Here is a 22,074-nt window from a genome sequence, read left to right as displayed (position 1 = left end):
AGAAGAGAAGCAGGCAAAATAGATGTCACGCAACTCAGTCCAGTCAGTGGTATTCATCAAGATAGTGAGTGTCACTGAGGTGGTAGGAACAGATGTGGAGAAAAAGCAGCAGAGGTGTTAGCTGTTTTGTCTAGCTCCTGAGTCCCTGGGAGGCTAGTCTCTGTGTGGACTAGTGACCTAACCATAGGAACCTTTGTCTGTGCTGTCATCAGTCTTGTGGAGAACTACTTTTCACCTTGAGAAATCCCTCTTCTTCCTCTATTCAGGTACATGAAGAGAAAATGGTGAAGAAAGTAGGTTTTGTTTCAGATTATACAAAATCTTCATTAGAAAGTCCACAGAAGTGGAATTTTTCTGAAAGACTCAGTGTTTAAAAATTAGAATTACTGCACTTTGGAGCTAGAAGGATGTATAAAGGAGAAAACCGAGAACCAAAGGGGGACAATATATTTTTGGTTATTAAGTTTTAAGAACCTAACTCCAAAGAGCAAAATTAAATGGGGACTTTGTTGGAAACACTGAGGTGTCTAATAGAATCAAAGGAAGATGTGATCTGCCAAACCTCAAGAAGCCAGGATCAGGACAGAGAAAGCCAGGGGCACACTTTCTCATCCTATACCTGTGCCTCTGTCTGCATGATGGCCTTGTTTTCTCCTCCCATAGACCAGCGTTCTGTCGAGTTGAGGATAGGTCATCACAGTTTTAAAGAACGCATCCTCATAATATTTGCCACTCAAAAGGGAAGAAAATAGCTCCAATTTTTTCTTTTCAAATCCTAGGGAAGAATTCTGATTGCCCTTGCTTGATCACATGCCCACTTTACAGACAGTCTTCACTAGAATCACCTGATTTGGATGAAGGAGTAGTAGTACTATGAAAGAAGAGATTACTATTTCCAGAAGAAATTCTGGGGAGAAGTGATAGTTGGTTATTACAAGAAATGATTTACCAGGGGTACTATAGTAAGTTAGAGAATTGATAAAATTATTATTATTAATAATAATTGAAGTCTCTGGGTTCTTTTCATGTGCAGTATTGACATAAACCCCAGTGTTACTGAGCTGTTCATTTTTTAAATATTTTTTAAAGATTTGTGGTGTGTAGAGGATGGACTGTAGGAGAGGAAGTGTGGACTAGAGAAACTGGTTAAGAACTCTATGGTAGCTCTCTAGGGGAGAAACTAGTGGCTTGGACCATGATCATGGCAATGGAAATGGAGAAAAGTGGGCAGACTTGAGATATATTTTAAAAGTAGACTCACAGGACTTGAGCTGGATGTGGTCAATAAAAGAGAGAGAGAGAGAGAGAGAGAGAGAGAGAAAGAAAGAAAGAAAGAAAGAAAGAAAGAAAGAAAGAAAGAAAGAAGAGAAAAGAAAAGAAAGAGAAAAAAAGAAGGAATTAAGAATAATAGCAAGGTTTCTGTGAAGACTGGGGTTGAAATAAGTTTGGGGCAGAATTAAGAGTTCCAATGTGGACATGTTAAGTTTAAGACATGGAGATGTCTACTGGACCCTGTGTATACATGTCATTACCGAAGACTTGGCATCTAAAGCCACAGGACTAGATGAGGTCTCCAAGGAAGACAGGATAGCTAGAGCAGAGGGACAAACTGTTCTTTTTTTTTTTTAAGATTTTATTTTTAAGTAATCTCTACATCTAACGTTGGGCTCAAACTTACAATCCCAAGATCAAGAGTTGCATGCTCTACCAACTGAGCCAGCCAGGTGCCCCTCAACTACTCTTCGAGCCATCCTTTCTGCATACACTGAATCCTTCTGCTGGGCCTCCAGCCAGGAATCTCAGGTGGGAATCACAACCATTATTACAGTTAATTCCATAGAATGAGAAGCCAGATTCATCCCTCAGGGAGGAGCTAAGAAGTAACCAAATGGTTGGTGAAATATGCATCAAAATGCCATACAGATGTGTCTTCATTCCTCCGAAGTAGACCCTTTGGACAATTAAACAAATGGTGAGACTGCCCTTCTGTAAACCATTTTGACATTTCTCTTTGGGGATAGCAGGTTTTAAGACCCAGGGAAATTTGTCAGACTTGGTTTCAGATGACTTAGTGTTGCTTCCTTTGGTGGGTGGAAAAAATGGGCACAATATTTTACAGCTCCTCCCATCAAGAGACAGCATCTATTTCTCCACCCCTTGTATGTGACTTGCATTCGTCAGTGGGACATTAGCAAACATGATAAAAACAGAGGCTGAGAAGTACTTCTGCATCGTAGCTTGCCCTCTCTTGCTGCTGGAAAAACTTCTATCACCATGTGAACAAGTCTGGGCAGCCTCCTGGAAGATGAAAACACATGGAGAGGCACCTCAACCACCCTAGTCATTTTAGCTGGGACTCCAGGCATGTGAATGAAGCCATTCTAGACCACCCAGCCTCAGCCAGAAGAATCATGAGATTCTAACCCACAGAATCATGAGAAATAACAAATGTTCATTGTTTCAAGTAACTAAGTTTTGTGCTCATTTTTTATGTCCCTCAGAAGACAAGAATTAACTCTGAACCAGGCAGTCTAAAGATATTTCACAGGTACAGATATTGTTTCTCTCACACTTACTCTTTTTTGGAGGATTTGTGTTTGATTAGTCATCAAAGGTTTGAACTAAAGGATGGAAGCTTGATGAATTTAAAGCAATGGCCAGTGGATAGTGTATCTGGGGTCAGTGGAGTCTTCCTAGGACTCCTGAAACAGCCCCACAAATATGATTTGATTTTCCAAGTTGTATTCTCATAGAATGATGTACCTTTTCTTCAGAACACTTTTGAATTACATTTGGGTGATCATTTTACAATGTCTAGACTAAACCACAAGCTACTAGACTATAAGCTTCATGAAGGCAAGGCTTGTGTTTAATTTGCCATTGATTATATCTTGATACATATGAGACACTTATTTATTGAATGAGTAAATATGAATGAATAAATTTGAGTTTTGCCTACTTCATATAAGGGATGAAGTCCTTCAAAAACAACACTTAAAAGTATTTGTATCTCATGGGCCTGTCTCTTGCATGCAATCCCAGGCACAGGCTGATCCTCCAACTGCAGCAGGTAATCAGGGGTAACTCAGTAGAGATGCAGAACCTGAAATCAATGAGATCCCAGGACACTGGTTATTGTCATTCCTTCTCCTTACCCCAAACTATTGGCAAACAAATTCAAACAAACATTCCTCAATACACTCCAGGAACCCTGATACCCAAGCAAAGAGCTTTGGAGCAGGAGCAGGTGATGTGCATGGGAAAGTCAGGTCTGGCAGATATTCATATCATTCTGTGGACATCACAAGGCTGCAGTCACTAAGTAATTGTGAGACCAAGGACTCTCAGAGTTAATTAAACAATATCAGTGGGGCCACTGGAGCCTCTCACTACCACCACTCCATATACCCTTCATCTGAGAGACCATCTGAATAGAAAAATGGAACAAGCATGAGTCAGACAATTGAATTCAAATGATATTACTGACTGACTTGAACATGTTAACTTCCCAAGGCTATGTTTCCTTGACTGCCAAGTTGGGATAATATATTAGAAACAGCATCTTCATTAGACTATAGATACCTTGCAGGCAGGGATCATTTGTTTTCATATACATTTGTCTAGTGTTTAACAACACCAGGACCACAATAGATACAAAATAGATAAATTTCTATGTAGAGGTGACCCAAGACTGAGTCCTGACTCCATCACTAATAGACTTGAGAGTATATTAGAATATGTTGAGAGTGGCTCTACAAAATTTCCTTTTTCTCCCTGGACCTCAACCTTCTTTTTTGTAAAATGAGGAGCCTGGACAGGATTTTCTCTAAGCTCCCTTCCTGATCAATATCTGACAAGTGTGTGGCCATTCAGTATACTCTACGCCATTGCTGCTCCTAGAAGTTAATTAATGCTACAGACTGAGGAGACAAGAATAAGTCACAAATCACGTTGTATTTACAGATACATACACATTTAAAACAGACTCTGTAAATAGCTACAATACTGTATTGCACATTTGGCCTACTTTTGCCTCTTTTGAGGTTGAGTTTTTGTTTTTGTTTTTAAATATTTGGATTGTTAAGGGAGATGAAAACTGGGACAAGTTGCCACTGACATACTCTGCAGCTTGAATCTTGGTGGCTAATTGCACTATTACCGTGACTGATGAACATTGCACTGTAATCAGCTGGAAGCTTCTGCCTTCCAAGCAGCAGAAACAAGGTCACAGAGCAGGGCTGGGGAACTGCCATCTAGCAAGCGGCTTTGCTTGTCTGCTGCCCAGTACAAGAATTTGCCACTATTACCTTTAACTCTTGATTCTATCTGTTGTGAAGAAAATTGCTCTCTTACACTGGCTCCTGAGTTTAAAGAATTTAACAATTTTTAAGTAATAATTTCAGTCTTTGCCTAGATATCCAATATGAAAGAAAAGATTATTCGATATCTCTCATGAGGAGCTCAGTCTGAAATCCTAGTACTAGGGTGGATGGGTGTTACTGACCAGAAAAATAGTAATTATGCCTGACCTGTATTGACTTGACAGTGTAAAAAGCACATCTAGAACCATTGCCTATAAAGGGGTCACGTTCTTCCAAAGAAGTTAACCAAGTTACCAAGTTAACCAAGTTAACCAAGTCACTCCTGCAAAATGCCCCATTGCTAGAGCAGGGAGGCTACTTAAAGCACTGCTTGAGAGCTAGGTAAGAATTACCTGACAAAGGCAGACACAGGGACTTGAACCTGAGAAACACTGGACAATTATTACTCAGCCTCTTGGGACCTGGTTGCCTCAGAGACTGACTCCTTTCCAGAAGCATTAGACATCCATCACCTCGGATTAGTTTGAATAGTTGAGTGATTTGTTAACAGAGAAGAGACATAAGTCTTTTCTCCAGTGGATTTAGAATCTGATGGCCTTGGGATTGGATCCTAACATGCCTCTAATACTAGCTAGCTGTATCATCTTGGCCATGTCCTTAACCTTCTCGGGTCACAGTTTATTTATTAAAAATGGAGTATAGAATGTGGTGAAGAGCATAGTCCTTGGAGCCTACTGCCTGGGTTTGAACCCCAGTTCTACTATTTACTCATTATGTGACCTTAGGCAAGCTAGAGAATCTTTTTGCACCTTAGTTTCCTCATCTTTAAATGAGGTTGATTATAGTGCCTCCCTCACAAAGATGTTGAGGAGATAAATAAGTTAATACACATAAAGTGCTTGGAACAACGCCTAGTACTGAGTAAGCAGGACATCAGTGTTAGCTACAATGACATTGGGGTGCTAATCCTCATCTCTTAGGTTATTTTGCAGATCAACTGAAATGATGAAGGTGAAAAAAAAGAGTCACAGAGTTATTAGCACTAGAAGGGACCTTAAAGATTACCCAAAGAACCCCCTCATTTTATAGATGGGAAATCAAGACTCGAAATGGAGTGACTGATCCAGAGTCACACTTGATTTAAGAGCAGAGTCCAGGACTCCTGATTCCAAAGTCCAAAGCTCTATCCTGTTCACTCCACCAAAGAAAGCAATATCTCCATAGGGTTGACTTTGGAGGGTCCTTTTACATTGTCATTGGACCTACGTGAGTTAATGCACTTTCCTAGAATAATGAGATGCATTTGAAATGGAGAAAAAACTTGGAAGAGACCCTCCTCCTTCCCCCACCAACATCTGAGGTGGCATGTTAGTGCAGGGGGAAGCTGGGGATTTGGGTCAGGCCTGGAGGAAAGATTTCCAGGAATCATGGCTAGTTCTATGCCATTATTTCAGCTAAAAACAAAACATCTGCCATGTCCAAACAAGCTAGAATCCATTCAGTTTGTTTCTGGTGTCAGAGGGTTTTTTGTGATTTTGATTTTGGTTTAGATTTCCCTTCAGGTGTTTAATTAAGCAGTTCCACTAGGAGTGGTTTCACATCCACTCTTTGGTAGAAACTAAGATTTCACTCCCAGGAGAATGAGTTTGGTATTGGGACCTCTGAGTTCAGTTTTCCCAATTTTGTCAGGGTCATGCCCTCTTAGATTTATTCTTCTTTGAATCACATTTCCTAGTTGGACTACTTAGGAGTGACTGAAAGATGGGTTAGAGGAAACGGCAGGATGGCAGAAGACACTATGAAGAATGGCAGAACTACTTGATTTAGAGAAAGGGCAGAGGTCATGATTTCTGTTCTCAAATCATCTGAGGGTGTCAAGGGGCAGAAAGAGTATGGACTTTGAGGTCTCTGACAGCAGAGCTGGGATAAATGGGGTGAGAAGAGGAAGAAGAATTTCCAGGGGACAGATTTCAGCTTACAGCAAGGAAAACTTTCTGATTATGAGAGCTGCCCAAAGGTATGGACAATGAGCTCCCAGTCCTGCCCTAGAAGGTATGTTTTAGAAGAAGGAGGGGGGGGGCGGGTGTTTGCCTGGGTTGGCTCAGTCAGTTAAGCATCTGACTCTTGATTTTGGCTCAGGTCATGATCTCAGGGTTGGGGGATAAAGCCCCAAGTTGGGCTTCGTGCTCAGCAGGGAGTCTGCTGGAGAGTCTCTCTCTTTCCCTCTCCATCTGTCCCCCTGTCCCCCACTGCTCACTCTTTCTAAATAAATAAATAAATAAATAAATAAATAACATCCTTAAAAAAAAAAAAAGAAGAAGAAGAAAGAGATTTGGTTTTGAGGCCTGGCAGCCACTTATCAGAGATGTGAAGATTGAAATTGACTCGTCAGACTAGGTAACTCTAAATATTTCAAATTCTGGGAGTCTAAAACACAAAGACCAATTTCATGGAGTTCCCACAGTTAAGAACCAGCTGGAAAGCAGCAAAATCAGAAAGTCATGACCTGTTTCTTTATCTTGTCTGTGTTTCACTTTTCTTTCTCTTTGTCTTTCTTGAGCTCACTCTCCTGCTCTTTTATATAGCAGGAACCTTTGACATTTTGCAGGGAATAATCTTTCTTTTAAGTATATTTCTGACTCAGCCTTTGCTCCTTCAACATCATTAGAGAGTCTGAGCTCTCTGGAGATTAGCTCTGGCCTGTCACCACAGCAACTGCCCAGGCCCTGTGGGCATCCGTGGTAACAGGCATAGGGCTTTGAGAGTCAAAGCTTGGCTTGCAGTGAGAAGAAGCCCCACAGGGAGCCTGATATGAAACAAGCATGTTGTGTATGAGGACGTTTTCTTTAATAGGATTCACTGTGCAGGCGGGCCGCACTTACCCAGTTGGCCTGGCCCTGAAAAGCGTGCGTGTGTCAAATTTTGGTAAATGGAGGAAATCGTATTTTAAAGGTAGAAAAGAGACTTGCTTTCTAAGTCCCTGAAGTGAATCCCTTTGAAAGATGGAGTCTTCTTTTGTAAAGTGAATCCCTACCCATGCTGTGACTTGGCTGCTAGTGTAGGACTGGGTGTCTATTAGTGGGACCATCTGCAGAGAACTCAAGGGGCATGCTTCTGCCTCCACTGCAGGCAACTCAGCTTGCTTGGGGCTAGGGGTGGACAGAGTGTAATGGGGGAAGCAGAGTGGGTGTGGGGTCACAAGAGGGAGAGATCAGGAGGGTGGGCCTTGCCTAACACGAGCAGTTCTGCTGCAGCAGCGGTGGGGTGTCTGAGAGACGGGTGTTCTTGGAGGTGCCCAACATGGAGGGGTCTGCATCCAGCGAATCAGACATCTTGTCACAAATGGCATCTACCAGGCGCTCGAAGGCCTGCCTCACACTGATGTTCTCCTTGGCGCTGGCTTCAAAGAAGTCAAACCCTAAGGAGAGAAGAGAGATAATAGTAAGGATTTTTCTCTTCTTTTTTATGCCCGCTGGCCAGAACACTCTGGATTAATATAACCGGTGCCAAGGAGTGAAGCAAGGAGGCCTAATTCTATGGCAGAGGATTCTGCTTTAAAGAGATGGTACACGGGTGCCTGGGGTGGCTCAGTCAGGTAAGTGTCTGCCTTCTGCTCAGGTCATGGTCCAGGGGTCCTGGGATGGAGCCCAGCATTGAGCTCCCTGCTCAGTGGGGAGTCTGCTTCTCCTTCTCCTTCTGCCCCTCCCCCGTTCCTTCTCTCTCTCCCTTGCTCTCTCTCTCTAATATATAAATAAAACCTTTAAAAACTAGGGGCACCTGGGTGGCTCAGTCGTTAAGCGTCTGCCTTCGGCCCAGGGCGTGATCCCGGGGTCCTGGGATAGAGTCCCGCATCGGGCTCCCTGCTCCGCTGGGAGCCTGCCTCTTCCTCTCCCACTCCCCCTGCTTGTGTTCCCTCTCTTGCTCGCTGTCTCTCTCTCTGTCAAATAATAACATCTTAAAAAAAAAAAAAACCCTTTAAAAATTATAATAAAATTAAAAATTAAAAATAAATAAATAAAGAGATGGTACAGGGCAGGGATTACCTGCACTGGTTGTAGAGTCCGACAGATCCTGGGTCTAACGTTGGCCAGCTGTGTTACCCCCAGCAAGGCACCTAATTCTCTTTATGAATCAATTCCCTGGTTTATAAATAGGGATAATTTTACCTCCCTCATTAAACAAGATAATGCAGGTAAACTGTATAGCGCTGTGCCTGACACAGAGTGGGGGGTCATTAGGTGTTTTCTGAAAGAGTGAATACTTCAATGTGTGTACACAGCACTTCACATTTTCCCAATGCGTTGATCACATCCACTACTTCATCTGATCCTCACGTCACCCCTGGCAGAAGGAATGTCTGGGGAGACCCTCTGTTTCTCTAATGCAGACACAGTGACTTAGAGAAATGAGCTGACTTGCCCAAGATAAATAGAGAAACCAGTGTGAGAAGTCCAGGCTTTGACCTTTGTGACTAGGGTTTTTCCTCCTCTTTCCCCTGCCTTCCAGTCACCTCAGACTGGCCAGCTCCAGCATGGGATCTGGAAGGCACCCCAGCTCTACACTGAACAAGCAAAGCTTCATTTGCCCTTTCCACCCCAGACCACTGGCTTATCTCCACTCCACCATGTTCCTCCTCCCTGGGTGCCCCTGGAATGCCCCTGTATCTCTCCCTCCCCACACAAACCCAACAAGAGGCACTTGGAGGACTGCACCTGAAGCGTGAGATATTCTTATCTGTTTTGTACCTTGAGATCCTCGATGACACTTTCTGTGACAATGAAGGGAACTTGATTGTCCTGGGAGACATAAGAAAGACCCTCCTGATTCAGACAATGTGGCTGCTTCCCAACTGGAATTTTGGCCGGGATGGTGGCTGTCCTTCTCTACATGTCCCTGCCTCAGCCTTCTCCCTCCTCTTTTGTCCATCTACCTTCCTCTTTCTTTTCCTTCCAGGCTCATCTTTTTTCCTCCTCAAAATCTTCTCTCTTCCCTTTTTTTCATGTTACTCCTTCTTTTCCTTTATGTTCCTCACACTTTCTCCCTGGGATTCTTTGTGTTTGTTGAGCACCTACTAAATGTCAGACACTATGCCGGGAGTTTGAGAAATACTATCTAACTTAATCCTCACAACAGCCTGTGGGTAAATACAATCATCTTCAATTTATAAATGAGAAAATGAAGGTTTCAAGAGATTACATAATTCTCTCAAGGTCACGTGGCTGTATTAGTGGAAATTGTGTTTAGATCTGGGTCTGGCTGACTCCAAGGCCATACACAGCCCTGTCTCCCACTTCTCTTCCTCTCTTTCTTTTTTTTTTCTTCCTCCCTTTCAATTTCCTTCCTTCCTTCCTTGACCATATCTTTCTCTTCTTTACAAGTCTCTCTGGCCCCCTCTGCTTTTTTTTTTTTAAGATTTTATTTATTTATTACAGAGGGAGAGTGTGTGTGTGTACAAGAACAGGGGGAGGGTAAGAAGGAGAGGGAGAAGCAGACTCCCTACTGAGAAGGGAGCCCGACGCAGGGCTCAACACAGGGCTCGATCCCAGGACCCTGGGATCATGACCTGAGCCAAAGGCAGATGCTTAACTGATTGAGCCACCCAGGCACCCCAGCCCCCTCTGCTTTTATCAGACTACCACAGTGTCTGAATCTGGGCAAGTCACTTTATTTCTCTGAATCACTTAGCTTCCCTGAGTCTCAGGCTCCTCAACTGTCGAATAGGAATAGCCACAGTGCCTCTCTGCTGAGAGCAGCTGGGAGAATTGAGTGAGACGATAGATAAACTGCTGTACAAAGTTGTCTGTTGGAATGACAGTTGCTTTTTCTCTCCTTTCATCTTACTCATCTCACCTCCTCTTCATCCCATTCTCCTTCTTTTATCGTCTTTTCCCACAAAGGAGGGACTCTCTTTCCTCCTCCCTCCTTCTCCCTATTATCCCACTGTCCACAGAGAGGGCTAAAGCCCCCAGGTATGAACAAGGTTCTTCTTCCCCCGCCATCTCAGCTTGAAGGCACTCCCAGCTCCTCCCAGGCCTCCTCTGGTTGACAGCCTCTCCATGGCCCATTTCCTAACCTGAGAAAGGCCAGCAGCAGAAGTGTGCCCTAACTGTGGCCACCTGATAAAGAAGGAGGTGGCTGCTGGTTCATTATCTTCAGTCCATAGAAACCCAGTCAGCTTCAGAGACCCTCCAGCATGTTTTCCTTAATGAATATCATAAAAATTGACTCTCTGGCCTTTGACTGGCTTATCACAAATGACGATGTTTGGGGAGGTGGAGGAAGTGTGCTGCTCGCCTAGGAAAGGGGCAAACAGGTAAAGAAGTAAATAGGCTTTAACTATCAGTTTGGATGAAGATGTGGACACAGGTCAAGGCCAGGGGCACAAATCCCTTCTGAGGAACTGGCACCAAGGTGAGGACATGTCATGTTGTACAGGTGGGCAGTGGGAAGAGGCCCAGGAGTCATATAGCCTGGATTTGAATATAGTCTCTGTCAGCTGCTCACTGTGTGACCTTGGGCAAGTTGCCCAATCTCTCTCAGCCTCTATTTCTTCATCTGTAAAATGGGCTGAATATTATCTACTTCAAAGCATGGTAATAAGAATTAAATGCACAAAAGTATGTGAAATAATGGCATGTGGGAGACATGTTCATTCCCTTTTCCCTACATTCCTAGCTCGCTTTAGTCCTAGCTTCCTTACACCCAGGGCCTTTAGGGAAACCTTTTTTTCCTCATCATTCAGGGTCAGTCAATAAAATAGGTCTTTACTGAACATTGATTTTGTGCCAGATCTTGTGTTGAGAGCCAGGGACAAAGGGAAACCAAATCTAATTGTGGAAAAAGACATACTAATCGGAGTTTCAATCCCTCACATGTGCATAGTCTATAACAGTTCACAAATTTCAAAACAACCTTGTGAGTGGGGTGGGGCAAGGCAGGAATTATTTGTAATTTACAGATAGGAAAACCTAGACTTGGAGAGGGGCATAAGCCAGAGCTCTATCCCTTATGCTCCCTTGTCTCGCTCTCAGTTGGAACAGTGACCGAACACACTATAACATTTCTAACTCAGGTAGAGCAAACGAGAGGCTATGCTGGAATGCAGTGGAGAGAGAGTAGCAGGGGAAGAAAGCAGGAGGAGGCTTCCAGAAGTTGGCGGAGACGGGAGACTTTAAGGCTAGAATTGAGCAAAACTCTTCACCTAACTTACTTCTCATTTTTCAGGACTCAGCTTAGATACAGTCTCTTCATTTTCCTCTGTGCTTCCCTCTGCTATAGCACATGTTACCCTGCATGGAAGAAGTCCATTTGACAAGGAGCTCTCTGAGCAGGGATCATGTCATTCATCTGAGCCCCAGCACTAGCCAGAGGAATTGTTGCTTGGTGAGTGTTCGGTTCGTTGATGAACAGATGAATGAAGGAGATGGGAATGAGCATGGTGAGTGTGCTTGAGGGGGTGTGGACAATGGGGGTCATGAGAGCGCAGCTCGACATGCATGAGGACACTGAGGTGAATCAGTAGTCCTTACCCTCGAGGAGATCCTCGTCTAGTGTGGTTGACAGACACATTGACAATAGTACAGTGATAAATGCTGGAATGGCGGGAAGTAAGGGGATTAGCAGGGCACAACAGGAGGCACCTAACTGTCTTGGGGGCCAGGGAAGCCTTCTTGGAGAAGGTGATTCCTAAGCTGATACCAGCTGGATAAAAATATGTGAATGTGAATGTGTGAGCATATGCATGTGTAGCATACCAGGCAGTGTAAACAGCATGAGCACAGATAACGGGGCAAAAAACAGCCTTGGTATATGCCAGAATGACCACAGCAATCTGTTATCATTAGAGCAGAACTCTCAAAGTGATGAGAGATGAGGCAGTAAGTGTCATGGAGGCTCATGGGGAGCTCACATGTCATGCCAACGAGATGTTGTCACTGTCATCTCAGTGGTACCCAAGGTATGGGAACTCTGATTCAAGTAACCAGTTCATGGCTCTAGTCAGCTCACGTGTCTCTTTTCCTAGCAGAACCACCCCAAATGCACACCCACCCAATTACTGTCAGATTTCTGGAAGGCTCTTCATTAGCAGGCCCATATATATGGTAACCTTTTCCTCAGGTTCATTAATAAGGACTCTCAGGAGCTGAGAACCTAGTGAGGTCAGGAGGATGACAACCAACTAATCAGACTAGCCCTCAATCCTTTCCTCCCTCTAATTGGCTTCAGAACAATATCTCTTCAGTCTTTAATAGGGCCCATTCTTAGTTGAAACTGAAATAATCCACACCACCCCCCATGATCATGTTTATCTATCCTGTCCAAAGGCAGCTGCCACAGACCCACAGACTCTACAGTTTGTCCACACTGCCTGCTTCTGAGTTTGACCTCAGAATTCTATTCAAAACTCATAACCATCTGAACTCACCTTTCCTCATCCTGACATTACCCCAGAATACTTCTCCTCCACTTTTATGTTCAAATTCCTTTTCTATCTCACTCTGATACCTCCCATCTCTGTCATGTATCACTCTTTAACTCATGCCCCTCTAGTCACTGATGATTTGGTAAGGGACTCTCTGTGTTCTTTTCTGTCCAGAGTTGTTCTCCTTTTCAGGAATTTGGGGTTTCATGTGGACCATTCATCCAATACCCTTAATTTCTCTATCATCTCATTTAGAGAAAACTTGTCTTCTATTTTGCTCAGCTACATTTCTATCTTTATAAATTGAGCTATTTTGACTTGGATTTATGTAGCTGGGACTGACAGAGGTCTAATTAATGTAATACCCAGCCTCATTGGCTTAAGACCTAAGATCCTGCATGGCTTGACCTCTATCTACTTCCCCAGCCCCATCTTCCTGGCTCACACCATGCTCTATAGACATTGACACTTTTTCTTTTCTTTTCTTTTTTAAGATCATCTATTTATTTGAGAGAAAGAGAGCTGGGGGAAGGCAGAGGGAGAGAGAGAATCTCAAAGCAGACTCCCCACTGAGCAGGGAGCCCAACACACGGCTCGATCTCAGTATCCTGAGATCATGACTTGAGCCAAAACCAAGAGTCAGCCACTTAACCAACTGAGCCACCCAGGTGCCCCTTGACACTTTCCTATTTGGTGCCATTGCTCATGCTATTACTCTCCAGCTCCTATTCCCAATCACCTTCATTATTCACCTGTGGAATCACTGATTCCAAAGAGCCTTCCCTCTCTCTTCCTACCCCACCTCCACCACTCAGAATATACAATATACCAGAGGGAATTGGTTATATAGGTGATAGAAGAACAAAGAGGCCAATAGAATAGTGAGGAAACCAAACAAATAAATGAAACAAACCTATTACTAAGGCCAAAAGCTGCTAGAACCATGGGAGCAGGAGCTAGAGAAGAGGAACAGCCTCTACTTGAGGAGTGGAGAGTGGGGATATAGTGGTTTCCCTTTACCCCCGCCAGTGCCTCTCCTTGGCTAAACCCAGACAGAAGCCACTGTCACAGGAGCCTGGGAAACACAGCCTGCAAATGTCAACCCCTTGGTATGGGGCAGGGGATGAGGGTGTTTGCAGGAGAGAGAGCAGAAGAGTGAAGAATGATAGCATACATGCTAAGAACTGAAAAGCCATCTACTCAAAGGATATTGAAATTATCTCCCCACTATTTTGTTTCCCTAGTCAATGAACATCTTATTTTTAAAAGATTTTATTTATTTATTTAGAGCAAGGGGGAGGGGCAGAGGGAGAGAGAAAATCTCAAGTAGACTCAGCACTGAGCATGGAGCCCAACGCAGCGCCGGATTTCATGACCCTGAGATGAGGACCTGAGCTGAAATCAAGAGTCGGATGCTTAACTGACTGAGCCACCCAGGTGCCCTGTCAATGAGCATCTTGAAGGCAGGGAATCCACTCACCTCTGTGTCCCCAGGGTCCATCATGTATTAGGTGATTGTGGCAGATCATTCCCTGTCCTCCCTGTTGATGATCTGGCACCCCCACCCATTGGCAAGTGGCTTGCAGTGCCTGCTTGTGGAAGGAATATATCTCCATTCCATTGACATCAGATTTGATTGTATAACTTGCTTTGGTCTATGGATATGGGCATTCCAAGTCCCAACAGAAGATTTAAGAGACTTCGTCTGGTGTAGCCTTCTCAGATTGGATCCCAGAGTAAGAAGACACATGGAACAGAGTCACAGCTGACTTGCAGCTGGTATATGTGAGAAATAAACCTTTATTATCTAAGCTCCTGATTGAGTTATGTGTTACCACAATAGGATCTAAAGAAATCTCACTAACACTGTGACTGAGGGTACAAATTTGATGAGAGGGGCGCCTGGGTGGCACAGCAGTTAGGCGTCTGCCTTCTGCTCAGGGCGTGATTCCGGCGTTGTGGGATCGAGCCCCACATCAGGCTCCTCCGCCATGAGCCTGCTTCTTCCTCTCCCACTCCCCTTGCTTGTGTTCCCTCTCTCGCTGGCTGTCTCTATCTCTGTCGAATAAATAAATAAAATCTTAAAAAAAAAAAGAAATTTGATGAGAAATGATGGCAAGCTTTTGGGAAAACACCATTGGATGATGATATAATGGGAACATTAGGATTTTTAGTCCAAAGGCTGAGTTTGAGTACTGGGCCTAATACCTGTTACCTGAATGATTTAGAAAAGTTACGTAATCTTTAAATGAAAAATAAGAAGTGTGACACAGCTCATTGTATGCAAGAAAGCACAAGTCTGGACTCAGCTTCTTCATCAGTATAATGGAGGTGATGATAATGGCACCTTCAGGCTAGGAGTAAGAGTGAGGATCACAGAAAATTGTTGTGAAAGCACCTTGTAAACTATAAGTCACTGCACTGGAGTTAGCTACTATCAATGTCAGTTAGGTCTTGGAAAAAAAAAAAGAAACATCTAACAGGCACCTAAAATAGGCAATGCACTGTACAGGGGTCTGTGGAGTCTGAGTGATAAGTAGGAATTATGTGAGTTAAAATCATGGAAGCAAAGAGGGATAGAGCCAAATGGACCTTCCCATTCAACGAATCCAAATCCCCTGTTTTTCAGATGGGCAAACTAAGACCCAGAGACAGGAAACAAGATGCTCAAGGTCACATAGTAAGCTAGTGGCAGAAACAGGATAAAACCCTCAGCCTCCTAACTCCTAGTCTGGTGCTTTTCCTACTGCACTTTGCTGGAATGAGTGTATGTGTGTGTTCCAAAACCACATTGTAAATGAGTCTCTCCTTCCCTTGTAGGCAGAAGTGGGTTTCTCTTTTACTATCCTTTGGGCTTTGGCCAGACCCATTCACGTTCAGATCTAGGGAAGGGACAAGAAGCCCCTTTCTGAGGGGCACAGGAGGGCAGAGGCCCTACAATGCTGTGCTTCTTGGAGCAGGAGTCCCTGAAACTCCCCCACACTCAGGAGCAAAGATCTACTTGCCTCAGTGACTTCACAGTCTCACCCATGTCTCAGGAACTTTAAGGATATTGACAGCCTGCTGCTACACACAGCTTTAATAAAAGCTAGCTTCTGGCCATATCACTAGTCTTGGCCTAGTGAACAGAGAAAAGCTAAAGGAAAGGGAGTCCTGAAGAAGAATCCCATAAAGCAGAAGAGTGGCACTACTGCGATGGTCAGCAGACCACTGAAACTTACTTAATTGCTGGCATAGCAGAGGGGTAGGACTGATGTGGGGATGAGGAAGGCTGAGCATCCTCCCTCACTGTTCCCAGATCTGATCACATCCTTGCAAAATTCTTAACATGGTCCACAAGTTCCTTCATGACCTGGCCCCTGCCTACCTCTTACTCTCCCCTCACCCTACTCTCCCCTTGATTGTCTAGTCCCTGTGGCATGCCTTCTTTCAATATCATGAGCACTTCAAGCTCTACACCACATTGGGACTATTCTTGATCTGGAATATGGCCCTCTGCCTCCCCCCACACGCTCACCCACACACACACTCACACTCACTCTTTGCCTGGCTAACTTTTTCTCATCTTTTAGTTCTCAGCTTCAGTGTTACTTTCTCAGAAGATCTTGACTCTCCAGTCTAAAATTAGGTTCCTCTTTCTCACTTTCTTCATAGCACTTGTAACGTATGTCACTTTCATCTGCCCACCATTCCTTCCTTTAGGGAATTACTATTTTAAAGAGTTGTGGTAGCACTATAGGTTATCATACACGCCTCCTCAGCCACTGGGACAGACACATGACTCACAGGCGGCCAATCATAGTCTTCCCTGACATTGATATATGGTAGTTGGGACAGAGAAGGCCTTTTTTTTCAGGAGTTGGGAGGATATGAATCTGGAGCTGCCATCATCCATCTTATTCCCATGCAGAGTTTGACTGGAGAAGGAAGGAGGCTGAAGGGATAAGCAAAGTTAAGAAATGGAAAGTCCAATTGAATCCTGGATCTAGCAGACTTTCTAGCTACATGAGCTAATAAATTCTATTTTTAAAAAATTAAAGCTAGTTTGATTTGGATTTTATCACTTGCCATAATGAGAGTCCTAACTCATTAAGAACTTATCACAATTTCTGACAGGTTTATTGAGATATAATTCACACACCATTCAATTTGTCTATTTAAAACTTTTTAAATTATATATTTGTATAATTATTTGTTCATTGTCCCTTTTACATTAGTTCCCTGACAGTAAGTATCATAGCTGTTTTGTTAAATATTATATCCGAAGTGCCAAGACAGAGCCCAGCTCAGAGTAAGTGCTCAATGAATAAGTGAATAAATGTATGAATGAATGAATATCTACCCTATGCTGTGTGCTTAGGATAATGAACCAATTTAGACATAAACTTGTTGCTCTCGAGCTAGCAAGAGAGATAGGTGTCTAAATAGGCAAATACTGGTAAGTAATAGAGGAAACCTCAGGAAATTGCGTAGGACAGACATGGTTTGCTATGACCTGCCCAAATCTGACCTATTCATTAAGGCCTTTAAGTGCCTCTCCAAACCCTGTACTAAGAATTAATCTGACTTAATCTATGTTCCTACATATATTTGATAGATCTAAACTGACTCTGCTACTTCTTAACTGCATAAAGTCGAGCAAATTACTTAATCCCTCTGCACTTCGTTTCTCAGAGTATTGGACATACCCTATAGTACCTACTTGGAAGGGTTATAGTGAGAATTAAATGAAATAATTAATACACGGCATCTCATATAATGTCTGGATCAATATTTATCACCTATTACCATATTTACTGTACAGTGAGGTTAAGTAGTTAGGAGCACAGGCTATGGAGCCAGGCTACTGCTTGGGTTCAAATTCTGACTATACCTGTTAACTAGCTATGTGACCTTCGCAAGCTGCTCAATTTCTCTATGCCTCAGTTTTTTCATCTGTTTAAAAAAAAAACAATTTAGAGATAAGAGAAGTACGCATATCAGAAGGCTCTAAGGGGGATTAAATTAAATGAGTAATACTTTAAAACACTTAGAATAGTCCCTGGCTCAAGGTAAACACCTAATAAATATTTAACCAATTCACTTTTTAAAAATCTTAGTCATAAGGGCTTGGCATGCCAATTATATTTTTTCCAAATTACAAAACTAACTCACCTTTTAAAACTTAGTCTTGTTTACTTCTAAGGGCTTGACATGCTGATTATATATATTTTTTCCAGTACATATCAAAGTATATACATAAAATCATCTCGCATACTTCCAATGGCATAAGTCTTTCTCTTCAGGAAATGCTACTCTCGACTCACACTGTCAATGATTTATAGGTCCCTGGACACACAGTGCTGTTCCTTGCCTTTGCCGGTGTTATTCCCCTGACATGTCCTTGCTTCTCCTCCTCACTTGGCTGCTTCTATTTGTCTTCAAGACTCAGCTTGGGCATCATGTTCTCTGATCCCCACTGAGTTAGGTGCCTCCCCTGTGCCCCCACAACCCCCAGCACATCCCTCTATCACAACACCAACCACTTGGGGTATCACAGTTTCATCCTTCAGAAAGGGGAGTGTATATCCTATTTCACAGCACAGTACCTGGCATTGAGTAGGCAGGCACTCAGGAAGTCTTAATTGGATTGAAATACAATGAAGTAGCCAAATACTTAACATAATAAAATTTAATCAAAACATATTTTTGCAGTGTCTACTCAGTGCCAGGCCATATAAGTAGGCATTGTTGGCACAAAACTAAACTAGGCTCATTTCCTGTCTTCATGGAATTTTAGGGGAGATGGACAAGTAAACAAGTGCACCCAAGCGTGATAGGGACTGTGTCTGCTGTGTGTGAGGTGGGGGCACAAAGAAAAGAGCTCTGGGGCCAGGAGAGGCTTCATAGGAGATGTGAGGCTTGAGCTGTTTGGAAAAGTGAGTGGAGGTTTACCGGCTGGATGAGGGTAGGTGGGGGGTAGAAGAGAGGACTCTAAACAGATGCGGTGTAGCCACTCCAGGGAAAGTGCTGAGAGTCTCCCTGGGGACAGCAGGTTGAAGGCATAAGTGATAGCCTAAGGTCACCCAAATGTATGCTTGACCACATGCTTACTGCTGTGTGTACCAGGGAGACGGGTAGAGGCACTTTCTGGACCCTGTGAACTTCTACAATGGGGTGAGAACAGCAAGATCCAAGATAACCCAACCTCCCTCTTTATTAAACACCTACAGTTTGCTAATTTCTATTCCAGGCCACCCTGGGGAATAGGGGAGGGAAGAAAGAAGTATAAGACACTCTCCCACACATGTACTCATAATATGCATAATACAAATATATACCACACACAACTCACATTTGTATATTATACAGTTTGCCCGCCCACAAACCCAAATATCTAGACTTCAGAGACCATCAGAGAAAATGACTTTAAACTCCCTACTCCTCAATATTTACAACACCTAGCTTGTGAGACATATTTAGGGAGACTAGCTAAAAGTTAAGCAATATATCCTTTCTTCTAGGGGAAGTTTTCTCTGAGGTGATCCTACATTGGACCCCAATGTAGGAAAGAAAAGAGAAGAGAAGAGAAGAGAAGAGAAGAGGAATGCCTGGGTGGTTCAGTTGGTTAAGTGTCTGCCTTCGGCTCAGGTCATGGTCCAAGGGTCCTGGGATCAAGTCCCGCATCGGGCTCCCTGCTCAGCGTGGAGCGTGCTTCTCCCTCTCCCTCTGCCTGTCCCTCCCCCGGGTTGTGCTCTTTCTCTCTCTCTCTCTCTCTCTCTCTCTCTCTGACAAATAAACAAATAAAATCTTAAAAAGAAGAGGAAAGGAAAAGAAAGGAGATGCTCTTTGAAGGAAGTATTGGTAGGAGTCTGCTGTGGGGCTACTGAGACACATCTGAGGCACCTGGGTTTCAGGGAAGCACAGAGATAAAGGTCCTTTAACCTTGAAAATGCCAGAGCATCACTAAGCTGCATACTTAAACCACATTGTTTCATCCCTTCATACAATTACTTTTGTTGTGAATTGTGTTTTGGTAAGGAAACATCAGTTTACATTGAGAGAACTTCTAAGACACAACGTTGTGGTTGCTGTAAGGACGTTTGATATTAAGGACATTGTCACATCCAGCATGTAGAATCTGCTCTACATTCGCCAACGAAGAGAAGTGTTTCTCTGAATAATGGGTTTGTTTTTACTTTAAGGACCATCTCGAGAGTGTGTACTTGATTATGTTTCTTGCCTTGCATGGTTGGTAGGAAGCTCAAAGCCAGTATTTTGGTCCAACTTCTACACATGCCTGGGAACTTCAAACATACACACTTATCTCACCCCTGGCTTCCTCTTATTTTCCTCCTACTTTTGTTTTCCCTTCACTCCAATTTTCTTATTTTTTTATTGATGTACTATGATCATTTTTATAAGACACCTCAAAGCCTTTGCGGAAGGAACTGGTGAAAAAAAGAGTTCATAAATTTAAATTTTACTTCTTAATTCAGTGTAACAAAATATATGCATCATAAATAACAAATTACCTAAAATTCACTAGCACAAAGCTTATATGCACATCACACAAATATAAAACAATATACACAGAGCACACATGCACATAATTCACAATCACAACACACCCTTAATGTCGCAATCTCAGGTAAACACACACATACACAAATGTTGTGCCCATACCAAGCTGCTCTGCAAGGAGCCGGCCCTTCTCAGTGGGAACAACTCTTTCTTCCTCCATGTCACACTTGTTCCCAACCAGGATAACCTGTGCATTGTCCCAGGAGTAGGTCTTGATCTGAGTAGCCCTAAAGACAGACAGAGAGAGGACTGTGTTAATGACATCCTGCTATGCTGGCAAGACCCTGCGAAACTCGAAGACGTGGTTTCCCTTCAGGAGTTTGCTACACCCAAGTTACCGACAATGAACTCAGATGAAGACAGATGGATGCCTGCCCCAGGTGCTGACCCCTAAGCTCTGATTGCAAACTCACCCAGCCCCTAGAAACCCTCCTGCCCATGCCTCTCCTCACTGGGCAGAGAACTCTTTCTAAAACACATTTTTTTAAAAGATTTTATTTATTTATTTGTCAGAGATAGAAAGAGAGAGAGCATAAGCAGGGGGTGCGGCAGGCAGAGGGAGAAGTAGGCTCCCCACTGAGCAAGAAGCCGATGTGGGACTCGATCCCAGGATCATGACCTGAGCCAAAGGCAGATGCTTAACCGACTGAGCCACCCAGGCATCCTTAAAACATCTATCTGACCACGATAAGCCCTTTCTTAAAAGGACTCTCCTATGGCCCCCCCGACTAGCTGTGTGATGAAGTCTAGATCCCACAGGTGTTCAAGACCATTCACATCCTGTCTCTGTAGCTTCATCACACTTCCTCCCACTTCTCACACTTCCCGAAATGCTCTTCCAGGGCTTGTGCCTTTGCCTATACTGGGAGTCCCTTCCCCACACTAATTCATCCCCCAGGGCCCAGGGCTGATCTCATCATTCCTTGGGGGAAGTCTTCCCAGGCTTTCTCAGGCCCAGCTAGCCTCTCCCTCCTCCTCTGTGACTTATAAACATTCACTGAGGCCTCAGATGGTGATTATTTGTAGAAACCAAAATGTCAGCAGAGGTTTCCTTCACATAGGATGGTTATGAAACTTTTTAAAAATACTTTTCTGTAGGGGCGCCTGGGTGGCTCGGTTGGTTAGGCAACTGACTCTTGATTTCAGCTCAGGTCATGATCTCGGGTCATGGGATCAAGCCTAGCGTCAGACTCCAGCTCAGTACAGAGTCTGCTTGTCCCTCTGCTCCTCTCCCCTTCCCTGCTCATTCAATCTCATTCTCTCTCTCTCAAATAAATAAATAAAATCTTTAAAAAATACTTTTCTGTATTTTTCAAACGTTTGAAAATGAGCATATGCCACTTATATAATGAGAAACAAAATTTTAATATAATGAATAAAATAGGACCCTTATATTGTGGGTGCATCTCTTTGTGGGGATGGGCCTAACTCTGTCTCTAACTACTCCATCAAACCATCAAATAGAAATGATTACTGCTCCTTTTGGACCCCTGCACCTTTACGATGGCACCTGTTACATTTGGTTGAATTTATAAGTCTCCCCTTGAAGGCAAGGATAGTCTCATCCATCTTTGGCGTGCCAGTCCCCAGCACACAGCACAGAGCAGAGATGGTATCAGCAACTGTCTGATGAGTAAGCCAGCTAATGGTTAATCCTAAAGCAGATCTTAAGTGTGACCCTATCCTGACACTGACACTCAATCTAACTTAACCCTAGCTGCAACGTGGGCCTATTACCGACTCTGCTGGTAAAGGTGATCCCCCACT

The 22,074-nt window shown here is 43.5% G+C and overlaps 1 protein-coding gene across 2 annotated transcripts in view; it reads right to left on the bottom strand.

The window, feature by feature from the left end:
- Nucleotides 1–2,851: 2,851 nt before the first annotated feature.
- RAB3B (RAB3B, member RAS oncogene family) overlaps nucleotides 2,852–22,074 on the bottom strand; it is a 66,085-nt gene continuing 46,862 nt past the window's right edge. The window contains exons 4-6 of one of the 2 annotated variants that reach the window (XM_040627316.1): nucleotides 20,410–20,534; nucleotides 7,553–7,740; nucleotides 2,852–3,103 (exon numbers count right to left, since the gene is read on the bottom strand). In XM_040627316.1, coding sequence (XP_040483250.1) covers nucleotides 7,553–7,740; nucleotides 20,410–20,534 — 313 coding nt within the window. In that variant the 3' untranslated portion in view covers nucleotides 2,852–3,103. Of the gene's footprint in view, nucleotides 3,104–7,150; nucleotides 7,741–20,409; nucleotides 20,535–22,074 lie in introns of those variants that run through there. The other variant, XM_040627315.1, reaches the window with a different exon arrangement.

This window comes from Ursus maritimus, unplaced genomic scaffold, assembly GCF_017311325.1.
Source record: "Ursus maritimus isolate PB19 unplaced genomic scaffold, ASM1731132v1 scaffold_12, whole genome shotgun sequence".
In the NCBI taxonomy this organism is placed as follows: Eukaryota; Metazoa; Chordata; class Mammalia; order Carnivora; family Ursidae; genus Ursus; species Ursus maritimus.
Note: the sequence above shows the minus strand (reverse complement) of the source record. Positions and strands in the feature narration are given on the sequence as shown.